Raw genomic sequence first — 22,546 nt, forward strand, 5'->3', positions numbered from 1 at the left:
ATGCAAAGCAAAAGCCATACATCAACAACATCCAGAAACGCCACCACCTTCTCTCGGCTCAAGCTCATTTGAAATGGACAGATGTTTGTGGCAAAGTGTGCTGTGGTCTGATGAGTCCACATTTCAAATTGCTTTTGGAAATCATGGACGTCGTGTTCTCTGGACAAAAGAGGAAAAAGACCATCCAGATTGTTACCAGTGCAAAGTTAAAAAGTGATGGTATGGGCGTGTGTTACTGCCCATGGCATGGGCAACTTACACATCTGTGATGGCACCATCAATGGTGAAAGGTACATCCAGGTTTTGGAGCAACACATGCTGCCATCCAAGTAACGTCTTTTTCAGGGACGTCCCTGCTTATTTCAGCAAGACAATGCCAAGCCACATTCTGCACGTGTTACAACAGTGTGGCTTCATAGTAAAAGAGTGCGGGTACTAGACTGGCCTGCCTGTAGTCCAGACCTGTCGCCCATTGAAAATATGTGCCACATTATTAAGCACAAAATACGACAACACTGACCCCGGACTGTTGAACAACTGAAGTCGTACATCAAGCAAGAATGGGAAAGAATTCCACCTACAAAGCTTCAACAACTAGCATCCTCAGTTCCCAAACACTTATTGAGTGTTGTTAGAAGGAAAGGTGATGTAACACAGTGGTAAACATACCACTGTCCCAGGATGTTGCAGGCATCCATTTCAAAATGAGCAAATATTTGCACAAAACGTTTATCAGTTTGAATATTAAATATCCTGTCTTTGTGGTGTATTCAACTGAATATAGGTTGAAGAGGATTTGCAAATCATTGTATTCTGCTTGTATTTATATTTTTCACAATGTCCCAACTTCATTGGAATTGGGGTTGTAAAAAGTGAGTAAAGCTCAAAATCCTTATAATAGGTTTTACGAGTATTTCCATACACAAAAATGCATTGGGAACACTACGCATTCTATTACAAATGAAAACATGAAGAAATGTATCAAATTTATTACTTTACAGAAAGTGAAGTAAAACAAATATTAGGCTGTTCAAAAACATAACAGACTGTTTCTCCTTCTGTGACCCTTATTTAAGAACAAAGGCAGAAAATGTTGTTCATGCTGGTTGTGTATTTCTCTCTGAAAATCTTGAGTAAAATGGGTCGTTCCAGACACTGTTCAGAAGAACAGTGTACTTTGATTAAAAAGTTGATTGGGGACGGGAAAGCATGATGAAGAACAGAAAATGATCGACAGCTCAGCTAAGATGATCTCAAATGCTTTAAAATGGCAACAAAACCAGAAAGACGTGGAAGAAAACAGAAACCGCCATTTAAATGGATCAAAGAAGAACTAGAAAGACAAAGACTCAGCCAATGATCAGCTCCAGGGAGCTCAAAGAAGATCCAAAGTCACCTTTGAGTACTGTAACAATTAGAAGACACCTACAGTGGAGAAAATAAGTATTTGATCCCCTACCAATCAGCAAGAATTCTGGCAGTTTTGCAGGTTTTCCCACCTACAAAGAATGTAGAGGTCTATAATTTTTATTGTAGGTACACTTCAACTGTGAGAGATAGAATCTAAAAAAAAAAAAAAAAGATCCAGAAAATCACATTGTATGATTTTTAAATAATTAATTTGCATCTTATTGCATTAAATAAGTATTTGATCCCCTACCAACCAGCAAGAATTCTGGCTCACACAGACCTGTTAATACTTCTTTAAGAAGTCCTCTTATTCTGCACTCTTTACCTGTATTAATTGCACCTGTTTGAACTTGTTACCTGTATAAAAGACACCTGTTCACACACTCAATCAATCACACTCCAACCTGTCCACCATAGCCAAGACCAAAGAGCTGTCTAAGGACACCAGGGACAAAACTGTAGACCTGCACAAGGCTGGGGTGGACTACAGGACAACAGGCAAGCAGCTTGGTAGAAGACAACACCTATGAATATTTATTAGAAAGTGGAAGAAACACAAGATGACTGTCAATCTCCCTTGGTCTGGGATTCCATGCACCTGAAGAGAGCTGGGACCACAGTCACAAAGATTACATTAGTAACACATGATGCTGTCATAGTTTAAAATCCTGCAGGGAAGCAAGGTCCCCCTGCTCAAGCCAACACATGTCCAGCCCCATTTGAAGTTCACCAGTGACCATCTGGATGATCCAGAGGAGGCATGGGAGAAGGTCATGTGGTCAGATGAGACCAGAATAGAGCTTTTCGGAATCAACTCCACTTACCATGTTTAGAGGATGAGAACAACCCCAAGAAAACCATCCCAACCGTGAAGCATGGGGGTGCTCTTCTGCAAAGGGGACAGGACGACTGCACCGTATTGAAGGCAGGATGGATGGGGTCATATATTGCAAGATTTTGGCAAACAACCTCCTTCCCTCAGTAAGAGCATTGAAGATCAGTCATGGCTGGGTCTCCCAGTATGACAATGACCCCAAACACACAGCCAGGGCAAGTAAGGAGGGGCTCCGTAAGAAGAATTTCAAGGTCCTGGAGTGGCCTGACCAGTATCCAGACCTGAACTCAGTAGAAAATCTTTGGAGGGAGCTGAAACTCCAAACCTGAAAGATTTGGAGAAGATCTGTATGGAGGAGTGGACCAAAATCCCTGCTGCAGTGTGCAAACCTGGTGAAAAACTACAGTAAATGTCTGACCTCTTATTACTTATTTCCCCCACTGTAGATATATATGTATGTATGTATAGATATAGTTTTTTGTGTGTGTGTGTGTGTGTGTGTTAAATCAACGTGATTTTGAGCAAAAAGAGAGAAGCCAAAATAATTTTCTACTGCTGTAGCCTATATGCAAATACTATATTGATTTTAAAAAAAAGTCAGTATTTACAGTAGTGGTAGTACTACTAGTCCTTTGTTTATGTACTTTGCAGTAGTAGTATTTATCATGGAGAGGGGGCGTGTGTAGCCGGATGTGGCGTTGTCGCAGTGCGGGCGCTTACACGGAAGAACACACACGTGTCGGTGTGTGCAGCAAAAATAAGATGAACAGTGTTTCTGCGTGTACCGAACCCCGGTGACGGTTAAAAATCAGTTCGTGGCGGTTAATGTACTGACACTCAGACGGCGGGAAACCTTCGCGCTGTTCGGACGCGCAGAGCGGGAAAGAACTGGACGGACAAAGTTGTCGGTGTTCCGGGCCTGAGGGTTTTCAGCTGATTCCTGCTTTAGTAATATACTGAAGTGGGATTTAAAAACTCGGAGTGGGGATTCGTGGAGGTGATGGCGGACTTCCTGATCAGCGGACAGACCGGTTACGTTCCTGAGGACGGACTCACCGGACAGCAGCTATTTAACGGAGGAGATGGACTCACCTACAAGTAAGAACCGAACCGGTTTGTGGGACCCCATAATATCAACCTGACAGCAGTGTCAGATTTTTTTATATATGTAGTTTCTCAGCTACCGATCAGTTTCCATAAAAATAACTGACAGTTCAATAAGCGCACTTAAAACTGCAGATTAGTTTCATATTTAATATTTGTAATATTTTATGCTACAGCAGGTCATAAAATATTGTAAAATGCTCATTTGCGTGTAACAGTTCAGAAAATTGTCAAATATTTCTCCATGTCCAGTTTTCCTGTAATAAAGGCGGGAATTTTTATTTTTATTTTATTTTTTTAAGTGCCTCTAAAATAACTTTCCAATAACTTTGCATTTCTCAAATGCTGCGCTTTTCCAGAAGGAGGAAGACGGGAACAGCTCAACATCCTGGTCACACGCGACCATAGCAACCAGGACCAAGGGGAAAACAGTGTTGTATTAAAGGCTCAAAGTGTTGAGACAAGACTTTGGTCCTTAAAGATCAAGTGGCACATGTTAAGTTTAGTGAATGGAAATTTTGGAAAACAGTTTTCTGTTGAGTTTTTTATGTGGGGTGTTTTGTACAAAATCCAGATTTGACAACCCCCAAAAAGCAAATAAACAATAAAACAGAGCAAAAGTTAATCTAAGGAGTCATCTTGTGGTCCTAAAATAATAATTTTGAAACGTGCATGAATTAAAATAAATCCTATTTGAACAGAAATATGTGCAGAGTGTTGTGTAAAAGTATTGGTTCTTTTGTTGAACAGGACATAACTTATACAGAATATCTGCAAAACTCACATTTTGTTACCTACCTACAATTTTACGGTTGCTTCTTCTCACTAGCTTGTTGATGGCTGTAAAGGACCTAAAAGTTTGGCCAGTTTTACTTATAAAAACACGGGAAAACAGTTTAGTTTGATTAATTGAGGGCTGAATTTTATTTATTTTATTTTTTAATCGACTGGTTTAAATGTGTGCACCATAAAGGTAAATTGTCACATCATTCCATTGTAGCGTCCGAGAAACTGTTTTAAGATGGAACATTCCTCACATACAAAGGTCCAAATTTAGGATCTGGGTTGTTATGGCGGACTGTGGACTTTGTCTATATTTAGAGCATCTCATTGGTTGTTCACATTACCACAGAGTAAACACACTGTTTGCAGACCTAAATGTTAACATCATTATTAATTATGGTCTTTTTCCATTTCATGGTTCGGTTTATGAAATGTCACGTGTAAGAAATGTTCTTACCAGTTTGACAGAGTCGTTGATATATACATTTTTTGATACCAGCCCAAAACAAAGTCAAATTAAATTTGATTTTGCTGCTATCAAACAAAAATGAAATGTCCTTGCTGGGGAGTTCCACAAACCCGAGAACAGATTTGATTTGCCTGATAAATGACTTTAAGGTTGCAAAACCTTTTAAAGTTGCAAAATTTTCTTTGACTAAGAATCCAGAAACACAAAAACATTCAGCTCACGGTGAAATCAGATCCTCAAAATGGACAAACTGGAAGCAGTAAACGTCAGTCCAGCGATTGATCAGTCAAATATTTGATCGCTGAATGGTGACGTCGGATTGGAGTTGAAATGTAAGTTTGATTAGAATTTCAAATCGAAGTACTCAGATGGTTTATGGATGGCAGTTTGTAAACTGATTTCATTGTTGAATTGCTTTACTGTTAAAAATTAAATTTGTCATGGATCCAGCCGTTGTGAACCCTGTTGAACGCTGAGCTTTCAGTCGATTCTCTGTGTCGAGCCATTTGTCAGATTTTTTGTTTGTTTGATTTTCTCACTTTATTTTGTTTTATTGTCCTAACTTGTTTCTTTCTCGTCTCTTCTTCAGTGACTTTCTTATTCTGCCGGGTTACATCGACTTCACTGCAGAACAAGTGGTGAGTTAATGAGAATAATGTTGTATAAAATCATGTTTGTAACCCAATATTAGGTTCTGAACCCTTTGAAGTTTGTTTGTTCAAACAGTTTGTCAGTTAGAGCTTGTAAGGAATTAAGAATTAAGACACACACACACATATATATATACAGTGAGGAAAATAAGTATTTGAACACCCTGCGATTTTCAAGTTCTCCCACTTAGAAATGATGGAGGGGTCTGAAATTTTCATTTTAGGTGCATGTCCACTGTGAGAGACAAAATCCGGAAATCACAATGTATGATTTTTTTTTTTTTTTTTTTTAATTTATTTGCATGTTACTGCTGCAAATAAGTATTTGAATACCTGCCAATCAGCAGAACTTTTGGCCCTCAAAGACCTGTTAGTCTGCCTCTAAAAAGTCCACCTCCACTCCACTTATTATTCCAAATTAGAAGCACCTATTTGAGGTTGTTAGCTGCATAAAGACACCTGTCCACTCCACACAATCAGTAAGACTCCAACTACTAACATGACTAAGACCAAAGAGCTGTCCAAAGACACCATAGACAAAATTGTAGACCTCCACAAGGCTGGAAAGGGCTACGGGGCAATTGCCAAGCAGCTTGGTGAAAAAAGATCAACTGTTGGAGCAATAATTAGAAAATGGGAGAAGCTAAACACGACTGTCAATCTCCCGCCACCTCGTGGCGTATCAAAGATCCTAAGAAAGGTGAGGAATCAGTCCAGAACTGCACTGGAGGAGCTGGTCAATGACCTGAAGAGAGCTGGCACCACTGTTTCCAAGGTTACTGTGGGTAATACACTAAGACGTCATGGATTAAAATCATGCATGGCATGGAAGGTTCCCCTGCTTAAATCAGAACACGTCCAGGCCCATCTTAAGTTTGCCCATGACCATTTGGATGATCCAGAGGAGTCATGGGAGAAAGTTATGTGGTCAGATGATACCAAAATTGAAGTTTTTGGTCTTAATTCCACTCGCCGTGTTTGGAGGAAGAAGAATGCTGAGCACCATCCCAAAAACACCGTCCCTACTGTGAAGCATGGGGGTGGATCTTCATGCTTTGGGGGTGTTTTTCTGCACATGGGACAGGACGACTGCACTGTATTAAGGAGAGGATGACCGGGGTCATGTATTGCAAGATTTTGGGGGACAACCTCCTTCCCTCAGTTAGAGCATTGAAGATGGGTTGTGGATGGGTCTTCCAGCATGAAAATGACCTGAAGCACACAGCCAGGATAACCAAGGAGTGGCTCCATAAGAAGCATATCAAGGATCTGGAGTGGCCTAGCCAGTCTCCAGACCTAAACCCAATAGAAGATCTTTGGAGGGAGCTCAAACTCTTTCTCAGCGACAGCCCAGTAACCTGGCTGATCTAGAGAAGATCTGTGTGGAGGAGTGGACCAAAATCCCTGATGCAGTGTGTGCAAACCTGGTGAAAAACTACAGGAAATGTTTGACCTCTGTAACTGTAAACAAAGGCTACTGTACCAAATATTGACATTGATTTTCACAGGTGTTCAAATACTTATTTGCAGCAGTAACATACAAATAAATTATTAAAAAATAATACATTGTGATATGTTTTTTAGATTATGTCTGTCACAGTGGACATGCACCTAAGATGAAAATTTCAGACCCCTCCATGATTTCTAAGTGGGAGAACTTGCAAAACTGCAGGGTGTTCAAATATATATATATGTATATATATATATATATATATATATATGTATGTATGTATGTTCTGGTTAATTTTGTCTGAGTCTCTTGCAGTAACCTGTTTGATAGGAATCCTTTTATTTTCATATAATTGATAATAAAACAGATCGGACTGAAGGCGGGAACGCGTCGTCTCGTCCCTGACGTCATGGAAATGATCCGGATGTACAAACAGTTTTGGCGGCGGGCTAAATTTTAGTTGCAAATTTGTCATTTTTAAACAAAGATTTCTCAGCTGAATTACAAATTTGGGCTTACAAATTTACTTTACTGCATTCACAAGGGTCTTATAAATACATATCAGCTATTTCTTTCTGAAATCTGACCATTTATTTCAATGCAGGTCTACTTTAATGTTTATGCTAACAGCATTAGCATTTTTACCAGCTGTTGGTAGCTTCACTCATTAGCTGCGGTTAAATGTATGATTACTGGAAAAAATACACAGCTCACAACTTTAATGTCCACAACAAAGTAAACCATTAGGAGAACCACCACGCAGTCCCCAAAAATATGATTTAATAAACACCCAAACACAAAACAAAACAAAAAAAGCCGCCTTCTTCTTTCAATTTTATTGGCAGATTGCAACCCAACACGGTGCATTACTGCCACCTACTGTGGTGGAGGTGCTTGTGCAGCAAGACTTTGTTCAAAAAGTGATGTCATTTTTAAAAAAATATGTTCTTGAACCAATTTATTTATTTATTTTTTGGTAAAGAAAGCTGTTCTAAAACCGAGGTTCCACTCTATGCAGGTGGGCCACATTAACTCGCGCAGGATGGGTTCCACAAAATTGGACCGTGAGTTATTTGAAGTTGACCAAAAAATATACAGTATATTATGCAGTAGTCTAAATTTCCTGGGTGCACCAGTCAAGCATGCGTCAAGCCGAATTGTGACTAAGGCATGCGCGAGCATCCTTCTTCAAAAGTACTTAGTCGATTTTTACCTGTTTAAGTTTTAAATGATAACTAGAGCACGACCGATATACATTTTTTGAGGCCGATGCCGATAACGATATTTGGATGAAAAAAAATGCTGACAATCGATAAATCGGCTGATTTGCCGATAGCCGATAAATCAGCCAATATTATTATTTTTTTTTATGAATAAAATGTTCTTTTGTGGACCCTTAACAAAAAAGGTATGAGCTAAAAGCTGAAGCTTTGTCCTCATATTGATTAACTTTATAACAGAGAAGAATTTTCAAGTTCAAAAAATCCAAAAATGCAATTGGAGCAGTTAGGGGGCTATTCAAACGGGCCAGCTAGTAAGATATCACTCCTGAAAACGATCATTGCCATATCACGTGAAATAAATCTGCTCTACGATTGGATTTTGGAAAACCATGTGACAGAGAACCAATTCTGATTGGCCACTCACATTGCGCACGTCATCACACATCTTCTATGAGGAGTACCAAGATGGCCGACGGTGGATCGAAAGTCCGCGGAGTTAACTTTTCTGCCAAAAAAAAAAAAAAAAGTAAGTTTCTATCTCATTTCATTAAATAGTTATTTACAATTTAGTAAAGCTTGGTCCCAGCGGTTGTATATGACGGCATCTGCCCCAGAGGGTTAATGGTAAATGGCAGTAATTCCCAGAACCCTTCCGGACGACCAGTGAATCTGAATGTTTCAGCCTCTTAGCAGTAAACAAAAGTTTTTCATGCTAGAAATAAGGTCTACACAACGTGGGTTTAATAAAAAGCGTGACCGACGCAATGAAACACATTTGACACATTACTACATAAACTGAGTTAATCAAACTGAGTTGAACTGAAACGCAAGAATTGTGGGGTGAATTTAATCGCAAAGTTATTACATCCTTGTATGCTTTTGTCAGCCGATCAGTGCAGTGTGACGGCGAACTACGGGGGCTGGTGATGAACACATTTAAGCAGGGGTGTCAGCAGCTCTCAGTTGGATGGAGTCAGAGGTCCATCTACTGGACAAATGGTGCAAGGACATTTTACATTGCTGACACAAACATTATTTCAGTAACTGTTCTGTTTATGAGAAATTATCGGTGTTCTGTCTGCAAAATTTCGGCCGATAGTGAGTACTTTGAAAAGGGCTTATATCGGCCGGCCGATATCGGTTGGGCTCTAATGATAACGTTCCTTTACATTTGTTCAGGTTCTTCTATCGCCTTAAACACTGCTGCAGTCTGTTCTACGTTGGTTGTTATCAGATGTTTTTTCTTGCGTCTCGTCATCACGTCTTCAGGACTTGACCTCGGCGCTCACCAAGCAGATCACTATGAAAACTCCCCTCGTCTCCTCCCCCATGGACACTGTCACCGAGGCCAACATGGCTGTTGCCATGGCAGTAAGTACCGCACTGAAACATGATTCGCTGGTTGGTTTAAAGGAAAAAGATTCTGATGTGAGGTCTCGTCTCTTCAGCTAACAGGAGGCATCGGCTTCATCCATCACAACTGCACACCAGAGTTTCAGGCCAACGAAGTTCGTAAAGTCAAGGTATTAATAACTTTAATTCCTTCTTTATTTTAATCGTTTCATTTTTTTTCTTGTTTTTATGTTCTCTTCTGTTTTAGTTGTGTAATGACATGTCATTAAGGTGTTTTTTTAATTTAATTTGTTCTCCCCTGCTTCTGACGCTGCTCTTTACTATAATCTGTAAAAAAAAAAAATATATCCCATTTTGCGACTTTGACCCGTCCTTCCTGAACCAGCCTCCTCCACTTCTTTTCACCAACATTATCCTTTAATCCAAACTGGGAATTTTGACCTCAAAGCATCATGTAGCAACACATTATTTTGAAAGTGTTGTTTCTAAGACTTTGATTTGCTGCGTGGCTAAACGCAAGCCGATTGGCTTACTGACTTGACAGCCAAATCTTTGGCTCGTCTGCTGTAGAATTCCAGAGAAGGACTTTAAAACTTAAAGGCCTCCCAGAGGAGATGTGGGAGCTATAGTTTTGCTCAGTCTGGTCTTTTTGTTGGGTTTTACTTTAAAACCTCACGCTTTGGCAGCAGAGGTTCATATGTTCCAGTTTTGTTTGTAAATGGTGATTTCAGACATTGAAAACCCGACCTGTGGGATTCTGGTTCGGCCTTGTGCCGCGCCAGTTTAGATGTTTGATTGACACTGATGGAGGGAAACACTGGAGCAGTTTATTTGAAGCATTTAAGTCCTGGATAACCTGCACAGCCGCGGTAAATGACTGTCTGGCTGCTGACATTATGCCGAATTCTTCACCTCTTATCTGACAAACATGAGTCCTTCAGGGTCGGTGAGGAACACAGGAACCTTTTCCCCTTTTTCTCCTTTGAAATTCCATCTTAAACACCCAGCGCCCTGCTGTTTGTGTGCTCCCCCCTCCCCTCTCCCTCCCCCAGCGTTACGAGCAGGGTTTCATCACGGACCCCGTGGTGATGAGCCCCAAGGAGTGCGTCTGGGACGTCTTCCAGGCCAAAGCGCGCCACGGCTTCTGCGGCATCCCCATCACAGACAACGGCAAAATGGGTGGAAAGCTGGTGGGCATCATCTCCTCCAGGGACATCGACTTCCTGAAGGAGGAGGATCACGACTTGCCACTTAGTGAGGTGGGTGGAGCTTAGACTTAACCAGCAAGTTGGTGTTGAAGTGGGACGAGACATTGCAAGAGACTGCATGTAAGAAATTCTTGCACACAGCTTTATTGCCTCCTGAGGCACAAAACACAGAAAACAAGAGTAATCAGAGATTTCTGACGTCCGCCAATCCAGATCTGGATCACCTGCAAAATTTCATGAAATCTTCCATGCCCTAATGTCAATCTGTGGTGCAAATTTGGTGAGAATCCATGAAGTAGTTTAGACGTAATCCTTCAAAGTCGATATAAAGGGAAATATTGATCCAGAATCTGGATCACTTCCAAAATTCAGTGAAGTCTTCCCTGTCCTAATATCTATCCGTGGGGAAAACGTGGTGAGAATCCGTGGAGTAGTTTTGACGTAAACACTCAAAGACTGTTTAAAGGTTAAACTTGATCCAGAATCCAGATCACCTCCAAAATTCAACGGAGTCTTCCATGTCTAAATACCTTTGTGGTGCAAATTTGGTGACAATCCGTGAAGTAGTGTTGAAGTAATCCTTCAAAGCCGATATAAAGGGAAATATTGATCCAGGATCCGGATCCGGATCACCTTCAGAATTTCGTGGAGGCTTCCATGGCCTAATAGCTTTCTGTGGTGAAAATTCTGTCAAAATCCGTGCAGTAGTTTTGATGTCATCTTGCTAACCGACAGAAAAATAAATAAATAAATTCCAATGATTTTATTACATCCTTGGTGGATGTAATAAAATCCTAAAATACTTTACAGGGGTGCAATTAGTGATTATTGATTAATTTGATGATTATTTTCTGGATTGAGCAATGAGTCGTTAGATCCACAAAAAATCAGTAAATGGTGAAAATTATTGATCTGCATTTCTCAAAGCTCAAGATGATGTCATCAAATATCTTTGTTTTGTCCATGACCCAAAAATACTAAGTTTACAGTCAGAGGGAGGAAATAAACCTGAAAATATACCAATACCAGATTATCAGTTGCACTGGTCTCCACCTTTTGGACGACTGATCCCTGAAACTGTAATTCAAATAAATAGTCATGCATTTTTAAAAACCGCTTGCTGATTCTTGTGCTTTGCTGTGAAATCTGATTGAAGGGAAAATAAATCTGGGTAATTTGTCATTAGCCAGATTATCTGCCTCGTTTTTGAGGCTGCAGCATTTATTTTAGAGGTTTAGAAGTTTTGTTCTTGCTGAAGTTAATATTAAAAGAAAAGTACTTTTAATTTAATTTTGGGTGGTTTGATACTTTCAGTCACTCTTCAAAACCATGTTTTGCACATTCGGTGGCTTTCCTTCTCTAAGCTGTGGTCACCTTTAATTTTTTTAAATAAATGAAATATTGCTCCGTGACTCTCAAATTGGACATCAGGTTTGTTGAGTGTTAATAATGTGGAAGTTCTTATAGTTATGGAACAGGAGTATTTTCAAACCGAGCGAAGATGGTCATACCCAATGAATGCCCATCTCCTGAAGCCACGCCCCCACTGCATGACGAAAACAAGTCACTCTGGTGCTTGTTATTGTCAAAAGGGCTGCCTCTTCCTGCCCTTTTCACCATTCAGTGTGGTCAAAGTGCAGCCACGATGTGCGCTCGCTGCGCTGTACCCAAACCCATGAAACGATTGTCTGAGGCAGAAACAGAATTCCTTGAGCATTCGCACCTGTTTATGATTTTTATGGTTTTGTCTGGTCCTCTTATCAGGTGATGACAAAGCGAGAGGACCTTGTGGTCGCTCCTGCAGGAGTGACACTGAAAGAAGCAAATGAGATCCTCCAAAGGAGTAAGAAAGGTGAGAACGGTGTTTCTGTCCCACGATCTAGCAGGTGCCTCAGAGCTCAAACCTCTGCCAAGTAAACGGCCAACTGAAAGAGGAGCGCAGCCAGGTTTCAGCCCTTATCATCCTCATCAGATCTTTGCGATGTCATAGAGCCCGAATGCTAAAAAATGAGATTGTTTTTAAGTTTAAGAGATCAGAAGAGACTTTTTGACATTATTAGGGATCAGCACCAGGATCACCTTTGACTCTCAAACCATTGCACCAAAAGTGTCAGCATAACTGGCTCCTCCTCCTCCAGGTAAACTGCCCATTGTGAATGAGGAGGGCTTGCTGGTGTCCATTATCGCCCGCACAGACCTGAAGAAGAACCGAGACTTCCCTCTGGCCTCCAAAGACTCCCGCAAACAGCTGCTGTGTGGCGCCGCCATCGGGACTCACGACGACGACAAGTACAGGCTGGACCTGCTGGTGCAGAGCGGCGTGGACGTGATCGTGCTGGTGAGGAGGACGTCTGTCCAAGTTCCTGACAGAAGGCAAAGTTCAGGTTCAGGGTTGATGTAGTGTTAATTTAGTCAGAGACGAAATATCTTTGATCAATGAGGAGACGAGGACAATACGACATCAGTGTTCTAAAGCGCTAAGACGAAATTAACAGGCATGATTGTTGACGAAATAAGATGAGACAAACGTTTTGCATAAAAACTGAAATAAAATCTCTCCATTTTCATCTCCAACCCCAATTCCAATGAAGTTGGGACGTTGTGTGAAATGTAAATAAAAACAGAATACAATGATTTACAAATCCTCTTCAACCTATATTCAATTGAATACACCACAAAGACAAGATATTTAATGTTCAAACTGATAAACTTTATTGTTTTTGTGCAAATATTTGCTCATTTTGAAATGGATGCCTGCAACACATTTCAAAAAAACTGGGGCAGTGGTATGTTTACCACTGTGTTACATCACCTTGGCGAGGATCACCACTTTGTGAACAACTGAATGGAAAAAATAGTCACAGTTTAAGAACAATGTTTCTCAACGTTCATTTGCAAGGAATTTAGGGATTCCATCATCTACACCCATAATATAATCAGAATATTCAGAGAATCTGGAGAACTTTCAACATGTAAGCGGCAAGGCCGAAAACCAACATTGAATACACGTGACCTTCGATCCTCAGGCGGCACTGCATTAAAAACCAACATCATTGTGTAAAGGATCTTACCGCGTGGGCTCAGGAACACTTCAGAAAACCATTGTCAGTTAACAGTTTGTCACTACATCTACAAGTGACTAAGACTAAATTTAAAAAAAAAAAAGCAGGTGACAAAATTAACATTAGTTTGACTCCGTTTCTTCTCTGCCTCAGGACTCCTCCCAGGGAAACTCCATCTTCCAGATCAACATGATCAAATACGTCAAAGAGAAATATCCAAACCTGCAGGTCATCGGAGGAAATGGTAAACAAACTTCGGCTTTGACCGTAAACAAACAGTTTAATTCCCTGAACCACAAACACTTTCTTGGCGTGTTTTGTTTTTTTTCTTCTGTCACATTTTTTTTCTCACTATGAGCTCATTTTTCACTGCACCTGCAAGTCCTGCACTTCTATGAAAACAGCACACTTACAGCTCAGACTCAGAAATGTTTTTCATGCAGTACACTTACAATGTCATGAATCGTAAAAAAGGAACACAAGTTCAGTATCTCTAATTTATTTTACAAAAACTCAAAAACGATGGAGTCTACATGTTTTTGTTCCATCTGCCCATAACTGTTGCCAGTCATGGAAAAAGGGGTTAATTCTACATGCTGCACGTATAATTTTTTTTTTCTTCTTTTTCTTCCCCGTACTCTGCTCTGATTCAACCTGCAGTTGGGTTAAAGAGTCACAGAAAACGTGTGTTTTTCTAACTTGATTTTCTTTGTAAGACTAAATTAAAATAAAGTATTTTTAATTTGTCAGGACCATTCTTGTACATTTTGTGAGCCTTTACTTGCATGTTAGATTCTGAATCCTACCCAGAGAGACTCTGGGCTGCACTGCAGCGTCTCACAGGGTGAGAGTGCGGAGAGACCCGTGTGACCTTCTCTAGCCTCTGGGATTGGCTGTGAATCAAAGATGGAGACGAGCGCTGAAGCATCATAGTATCAGGAAGTGGTTGAACGAGGCCTCTGACATTTCGTTGCTGATTTATTAATTGAAATAATGAAAAAACAAAAGCTGATTAAATTTAATTTAAGTGAAATGTTGAAGAATGATCATCAAAGGGCCAGTTCTCAATGTTTCTCACTGTCGCCCCCTGTCTGCTACAGTGGTGACTGCATCTCAGGCTAAGAACCTGATCGATGCCGGCGTGGACGCACTCAGGGTCGGAATGGGCAGCGGCTCCATCTGCATCACTCAGGAAGGTGAGTAACTGACAAATGCGCCGCTGACTGATCCCGCCCATAAAGCAGCTGTCAGCCAGTCAGAACCCACTGATTTGGATCATGTAACTTCTGAAGTAGTAACTCCAGAAAAGTGTGCAGTTAGTTTAACAGCGGAATTTAAATTGATTTAGTTTGGGGTGATTTATGGACTTTAAATTGATCACTTTAGATTTTTTTTTATTAAATTTTCATGTTCTTCAGAATTTTATATGTTTATGTTTTGTTATTGTATCATCATTGTGTTGGTTCAACTCATCTTGCTCCAACTGCAGTGTGCCTGCCCCCTTCACAGCCTGCTGCACTGATTGGTTAACAGCTTTGTATCAGTAGTAGTTTGTTTATTTTTAATATTTCCTGAATATTTGAGCTGGCCTTTGGGTGTTTTGTAGTTTTTCTTGTTCCTCTCCCTAATCTCTCAGTCATCATGCATTAAAACCCCCTCCACCTTAAATTAAGGTGTGTGTGCGCGCGCGCGTGTAGGGGGGTGTTTGTATTTTTGTTTGTTTGTTTGTTTGTTTGTTTCGGTGAGGATGTTTTTGCTGTTGGTAGTGATTTCTCCACGCACGGTTTCACATGATGTCATTTCCTGTTCCTGTCAGTGCTGGCGTGCGGCAGGCCTCAGGCCACAGCGGTTTACAAAGTGTCGGAATACGCCAGGCGTTTCGGTGTGCCTGTCATCGCCGACGGCGGCATCCAGACGGTCGGACACATTTCCAAAGCGCTGGCACTGGGAGCGTCCACAGGTAGCCAGCGGAACTGTACATTTAAACACCTCAAAGTGCACAAATCCAAAAATGAGAGGAGCGCACAGTGATTAACCAACACACCGGGGGGGGGGGGGGAGCTGCGACACAGGCAGCGTTTCACTGAATCATGCTGATGTTACTCCTCTGATGTTTACGAGAAACAAACGTCAGGTTCATGTTCCATGTTGTTGTTTGTTCCACAGTGATGATGGGTTCGCTGCTCGCTGCCACCAGCGAAGCTCCAGGAGAATATTTCTTCTCAGACGGCATCAGGCTAAAGAAATATCGTGGTATGGGCTCCCTAGATGCCATGGACAAAAACCTGGGCTCCCAGGCCAGATACTTCAGGTACAGAAACACCAGCAGAGTCCTGGGAACAGTTTTAAAACACCCGAGCGCTTGTATATCTATACATCTACTGGGACACAGTGTCTGTTTGTAGAGATTATTGATATATCGACACAGATGGACGCCATGTTCCACTTCAGGGTCAGCACCCTTCTTATGCAGACACATGCAGCGTTTTTGTTTTTGCACTGAATGATGGTGTGTCTGTTGCTATGTAACAACAACCGTCATTTAGGTGACGACGGTGACTCAACATCTGGCTGCCCTGTGGGTGGAATTAATTGAGCTATACTGTGTGCATACTGCCACCTAGTGATTAGAAAGTGAAGTGGTGACATCGTGCAGTATGTGAATCTTTTCGTTCTTGTTGTCCTGCCAGTGAGAGCGATAAAATTAAAGTGGCTCAGGGTGTTTCGGGGGCCGTTCAGGACAAAGGATCCATCCATAAGTTTGTTCCGTACCTGCTGGCTGGGATTCAGCACTCCTGTCAGGACATCGGATCCAAGAGCCTCACGCAGCTCCGGTACAAACATACACACTCAGAAGTCAGCCACTCGTGTTTCCAGTCTCCTGTAACTGTTTGTTTCCTGCCGGCAGAGCCATGATGTACTCTGGAGACCTGAAATTTGAGAAGAGGACATATTCTGCTCAGGTGGAGGGCGGAGTCCACAGTCTGCACAGGTACACGCTTTTTTCCCCCACACAACAGGACTGACAACTTCAGCCAGAGAGCTGTTATGTAGTCTGACACACGTCCTGAAGGTATTTAACTGTCGCCATCTGCAGGCTTCATAGTGAACTTGCAGGTGCTTCCCAGTTAGTACAGAGCTCAGCATTAACACTTGTCTGATTGAAGAGTCGAAAAGCTGTTTGGTGAAGTTCTTTATTTTTGCGGGACTTGGTTATACACTGCACGCAACTGTAGTTCTCATGCTAACATCTTGCTGAAAACACAAGTTCGTGCGCTGCTTTCTTCAGGTTGCTTCTCCAGCAGATGGAGGAGAATACATGGCGTATGCACTCCCACCATCTCTTGGAAGATTGAGTTTGGTGCACATATTTCATGTTCACTAACAATATGCAACAACCAACACAGAGTGCTGATGCAACACAAAAGCTTCACGACTCTTAAGAGTTCATTAGTGACTGCTGACATCTACTGGTCACACAAATTATAGCACACTTGTGAAGAGGCTACTTAGTAAAGCCTCTGTGGACGTGTAACAGCAAGGTGACATTATAGTCTCTAAATAAAATGGATTATCCAGACAGACCACTCAGTTTTTTCATATTAATTATTACTAAAGTTAATTTAAATGTAATTGATAAAATCTGATGAATGTGGTTGCCCCTCCACTATGCTCGCTCGCCAAGTCCAAATGCCTCACGCCAAAGCTTGGAGTAGGAAAATTATTGTTCCCGGGCCGTTTCTGTGATTAATACATAGTTACATATCAGAAAGTAGAGGGCAGACTCCCTATACCGCTAACACTGCCGTGCTTACACGGGGGCGTGCCCACCGCTACCAAAAAGGGGAATAAGGACACGAAGTACCCAGATGTGCAATACAGTGTCCAACTACATCATAGGTTTTGTCTTGAAAAAACACCTAACATTACTCATTGGAGAAATGAGTTAAAACTTTATTATAAGTCTTTGTTATTGATTGAATCCAATAATGCTTCAAAACTAGTTTCTTTTATAGACAAATTTGATCTGTAAATGTTCAGTTGCCCTATATTTTATTTTCTTTTATTATATGTAAATTATATACAGTGGTGGGCACAGTTCCGCTAACCGCTAATTATTGAAGATAATGTTTTCATTATCGGATTAGCTTTTCAGATAACTTTGAAAACCATCACCGGACCAATTATCTTCCGATAAGTTTTGGTCCAATAATTTTTAGTCCGCTAACATTTTTGCAGACGTAGCTTTTTGTAGTCGATGCACAGTTCTGTCTTCTACAAACAGAGAAGAGCTAGTTCTAGAATAAACTGCTCTATCCTCTGCAGGCAAAGGAGAACTGGTCATAGAAAAGAAAAAAGCTCATTTCTTTTGACCCCGTAGTGATATGCTGGCAATATCACCCAAGTCATCCAGAGGCATATGGTTTTAACTTATGGTTAAAATTTTAACCAAACTAATTTCAGACAAGTTATTTAAATTAACATCACGTCTGAAGTTTTATAAAGTGAAAATATCACATGTTTTAGTTTTAAAGTATTGGACTAATTTTAAAGGTTTTAGTGTGTGTGTGCGTGTGTGTGTGTGTGTGTGTGTGTGTGTGTGTGTGTGTGTGCGTGCGCGCGCGGTGCATTCTGGGTGAAAGTTCACGACAGGAGAAATGCATTTGAGACACTCTGATCAGGCTCCACATGGACAACAGATTGTGCCTAAAACTCTTGTGAATATATTCTCTGGGTTTATAGACGTTGTTGTGTTTATGTAAAAATGCCAGAAGAAGCTCAGGTTGCTTCCTCCAAAAGCCAACAGTCTGTTAAATTATGATTCAGGCTGTGTGATATAACCGGCGTCAAAATGCATAGAACACTGCCATCTACTGGCGACAGGTTATATCACAGTGTTGTCGACCGCAGGATTTTAAAAGTATCTGTAGGTTTCCAAAACCTGAGAGACCCCACACATGGAGATAAAAAAAAAAATCATAGCTCTGACAGGTTTATTTGTACAGTGTGTGGTGTCAGCCACGCGTAAAAACAACACACACGAACATTCCCAGGTCAGACACCTTGCTTTCTGATTGGCTGCATGTCATATTTAGCTCCTCACGTCCTTCTTAACACACCACACACGGCAGGAATATCTGATAAGATTATATTATTGTCAGGGCGTCCTTAAGATTGTCGGAAGGGGAAGATCGGGTCCGATATTGGCTTAATTATCTTACCATGTGAACCAGGCTTGATGTTATGACGCCTCATGGAGCGACTGATTGATCTGTTATAACACCGCATGGAGCAGCTAACCGATCAGATGTTATGATGGCTCACGTAGCAACTGATTGATCTGTTGTGACACCGCACCGAGCCGCTAACTGATCGGATGTTATGACGCCTCACGGAGCGACTGAGTTATGACACCTCACCGAACATGTTTTCACTATTATTTGATTTCTTTGTGCAACTGACATTGTTATTCAAGCATTCAAACGGCGATTCCTATCGCCACACAACTCCAGCAACCACACACAAGAAAGATTTTTGACAGTTCTTGTTATTGTAAGAAACCTTGTCTCCCTAATCGGATAGAGTTGTGATGTCATCGCACGTGCGCTTAGGCTCTGTCTAGCGGGATTTTTTTTTTTAATATATATACAAATGAAAAAAATGACACATTTTACAAAAGCACATTTATTTGTAAACACCAACACGTTACATTGATTCGCTTGTGTTGGTTTTGACATAGAATGAATGAATGAATCAACCAATCAGTATGAGCGGAGGCTTAGTTTATCCATAATCCCCTCTGGGCATCTATGTGTTAATGTTCAAATCTTCAGAATTAGTGCATTATTTTAAAATGAAGAGATATGTGTTATATATCACTTTATACATTTTAAGAGTTTACATTAATGTAGTTATTCTATCTGGAATAATTTGAATTATAAATCAAAACCATAATTCAAACCTGCTTTCCATTTCAAGACCGCTGTATCCTCTCAGGGTAAAATGACGCTTTCCTACAGCAGGGGACAGAGTGCACATAGGCAAGCGCTGGCTCATTGGCTGTTTGGGTTTGTGATCGCCATTGGTTCTATTAGAAGCTTTTGCGGTGTTTAAACTCAAAATCAGCTTCTTAGTAGCTGAGAGCGTATTTGAGGCAAATTGAAAGTATCAGTTATGTGTAGCTTCCGATATGTTTTTAGGCAGTTTGGTGTTAAAAAGATAACTTTTCAGTTAGCTGATTACCAGTTATCGAAGCTAACAGTTTGGTTAGCTGTGCCCACCACTAAGCCCCTTATGTTCTTTTACTTTTTAATTTTATGTGTGGCAGCTGTTTCAGGATGTTGTACTGTTTTGTTTGTATTTGATGCATTAAATAAAACAAACAGTGGGGTTACATGGACCATGAATACTGTACCTACCTGTTTTTGGTTTGCTTTTTAATAAAAAAAATAATACTATTAATTAAATTAGAATGAAAAGAGTTAAATTTCTTACTTCCTGGCAGAAATAGCACAGCTTCGAGATCATAACACCCAGGCTTAACACTGCCGGGGAAACACACTCGCTACTCGATCAGCGCTAAACACAGCACGGTGCAGCATGCAATGTAAATAAATCCTCATGATCCCGTTGTCCCAAGATCCTAATGACATAAATTTTCCAGCTTGCCACAAAATAATGCTCGAAGTACACTCTGGAATGGACTGTGGGATTAAAGAGAGTAAATGCATAAACGCATTTAAGTAAAACCCGCCTGGAAACACGACAGCATGACCACACCGTGTCACTTGTAGCATTAAACTGTGCGGTAAACAGTCAGTTTAAACATCGCTTTTTGCCCTCTGCGGTAATGGCGGTGCATGCTCCTTGTCATCACACGGCGGGCTAGACTCCGCCCTCTAGCTTTCCTATACATAACTCTATGGATTAATGTCAACAATTTGATGTCAAGATGAGTATTTTCATAAAGTTCCAGTAGTGCCACAATATGACGCATATCGTGATACGTCTGTGCTCACGTGAATTGGGCAGCGTAGTGTCGTTTGAGGGTGGGCGATAAAGGGGTTAAAAGAAAGGGCATATGACGCAAAAATTGTGCTTCCAATGACAGCGCCATTATCGTTAGACACATTAAATCTCGCAAAAACTTACTGACATGACCTCTGCCATTTGCCTCGTCTTCCCTTCTCCTCTGGAAACTGAAAAAAACTGCACTTTTCACGACTGCTCCGGCGATTGCAGCCGAAAACAAAACAGTTCAACATCTTTCCGTGTGAAGTGATGCTGTGTTTGTGTTGCACACTGGCAGGCTGTCCCCGGAAGTGGTCAAATCCCACTATATCATGCAGGGTTTCAAACGAGACTGTGTTGCCCCATTACCAGGTTCCTATTTTAGTCGGGTTCACTGTGTCAGGAACTAGTTCTCATTGGAATTTTGTAGATGTTTAAAAATTCTACATCTTTGGATGTAGAATGTAATGTAGTCTGTTGTATTGTAAGCTCCTGTGATGTTTGTGTGTTTTTACTGTAAATTGTTTAATTCTTATAGTCTGTCAGGGACTACAGATGGAAATTAGCCCATGGCTATAATCTGACATATTTACACTTTGTGTTCATTAATATGTGTTGTCCCTTTTTAAATAAATGAAATGGAAAGTGCATACAATCAAAATGGATGGTTCCATTTTCCCATGAGCCAACAGTGGGGAAAATGGAACTGTAACTGAAAATGAACTGTACTTCATAGTACAGTTGACCTTTTGTGTTGGCAAACATGTGACTCATAAACTTGAAACTATACATAATGTACGGTTCCATCTCTGCACTGCATATCGCGAGTTACTCGTCTGCTGAGGTTTAGCCACCAGGCATTGCATTAGCACTTTGTCACATCAGTCTGATACAAACTGAATAACTGATCCACGTCACATGACAGCTGCAAAGAACAGACACCCCCACTACCCCTTGGCAAAAATGAATTTCTCAAGTGTCCTCACGTGGGAAGGTCTAAAACACCAGGAGTAGAGAACATTTGTGAGTGGAATCTTGAGCACGTGCCTCAACTCTGGTCTCACCACAACCACACAAACCTTCAGTTCCGCTTCCTGTCTTGCGTTGGCATTTTACAGGGTCATGTGACTTCTTTCTGCCTCTTCCACAGCTACGAGAAACGTCTGTTTTGAGGAGACGGCTGCCGTCCTGCAGAGAGAGGATTACACAACCCGACTCATTATGCAAACAAAGACAGAAGTTTGTCGCGCTCTTACCGGAATCCATCGGCCCTTCTGTTGTCATCTGAGCATCACGAAGGACAAACAGAGGAGCCGTGTGATCAGCTCCTCCCACACCTTTTCATCTTAGTTAAATAATGTGTCCTTGTCCGGTTTAAAAAAAAAAAAAAAATGTCAAAGCTCACACACGCACATTTTTTTAAGGGGGGGGAGCTTATGTTGAATATAAGTGAAGAGGTTCCTTTAACTGCACACCAGCTCATACTTAAGCTCAGACCAGTTTGTTTCTTTGGCTTCTGCAGAAGCCTTGAAAAATGTAGGCAAAGAACAGGAAAATAATGTTTGGTTGTAAAAATACTGTTCATCCAGGAAAATGTAAAAAAATAATTGGTTCAGGTTTCAAAAAAAAAAAAAAAAATCAGATTGATGTATCTGTAAAATGAATCTGATTTGACAAAAAAAAAAAGTGACTACAGAGTCTTTAATTGTGCATGATTTAATCTTTTATAAAAAATTGGGCTTTTATGAACACAAGTCCCTAAAAATAAAGGTCAAGAATTTTTGGGGGGCTGACCTTGCATAAATACTATAAGATATCAGTGTGAAAACTTTAATGTGCACATTACCTCACTTTGGGTGAAATCTGGACCTGTAAATCTGTATTTTTCCCCTTTTCTGGAGTCATTTATCTGCCAATGAAGTTGAAGGAGTTTTTCGCCCGTTTGTGAACAGCCTGGAGCCCACAATTTTTCATGTCATTATGACATT

General features: G+C 40.9%; 1 protein-coding gene across 1 annotated transcript; it reads left to right on the forward strand.

The window, feature by feature from the left end:
- Window positions 1–2,941: 2,941 nt before the first annotated feature.
- Window positions 2,942–22,238, forward strand: impdh2 (IMP (inosine 5'-monophosphate) dehydrogenase 2). The gene is made up of 14 exons (XM_034171751.1): window positions 2,942–3,343; window positions 5,191–5,239; window positions 9,194–9,295; window positions 9,373–9,447; window positions 10,330–10,536; window positions 12,250–12,337; window positions 12,624–12,823; window positions 13,701–13,791; window positions 14,648–14,743; window positions 15,364–15,507; window positions 15,714–15,858; window positions 16,238–16,381; window positions 16,456–16,539; window positions 21,709–22,238. Exons 1-14 carry the CDS (start codon window positions 3,246–3,248, stop codon window positions 21,728–21,730), a joined length of 1,545 nt encoding a protein of 514 aa, XP_034027642.1. The 5' UTR covers window positions 2,942–3,245; the 3' UTR covers window positions 21,731–22,238.
- The last annotated feature ends 308 nt before the right edge of the window (window positions 22,239–22,546 follow it).

This window comes from Thalassophryne amazonica, chromosome 6 (assembly GCF_902500255.1).
Source record: "Thalassophryne amazonica chromosome 6, fThaAma1.1, whole genome shotgun sequence".
Taxonomy (NCBI): Eukaryota; Metazoa; Chordata; class Actinopteri; order Batrachoidiformes; family Batrachoididae; genus Thalassophryne; species Thalassophryne amazonica.

Excerpts from the sequence above, each read along its gene's own strand:
- impdh2 (XM_034171751.1), top strand. The coding sequence starts at position 3,246 with ATGGCGGACTTCCTGATCAGCGGACAGACCGGTTACGTTCCTGAGGAC. Across the intron at positions 9,448-10,329 it reads ACGAAGTTCGTAAAGTCAAG|CGTTACGAGCAGGGTTTCAT; the intron begins GTATTAATAACT and ends TCCCTCCCCCAG. Across the intron at positions 15,508-15,713 it reads GGCACTGGGAGCGTCCACAG|TGATGATGGGTTCGCTGCTC; the intron begins GTAGCCAGCGGA and ends TTTGTTCCACAG.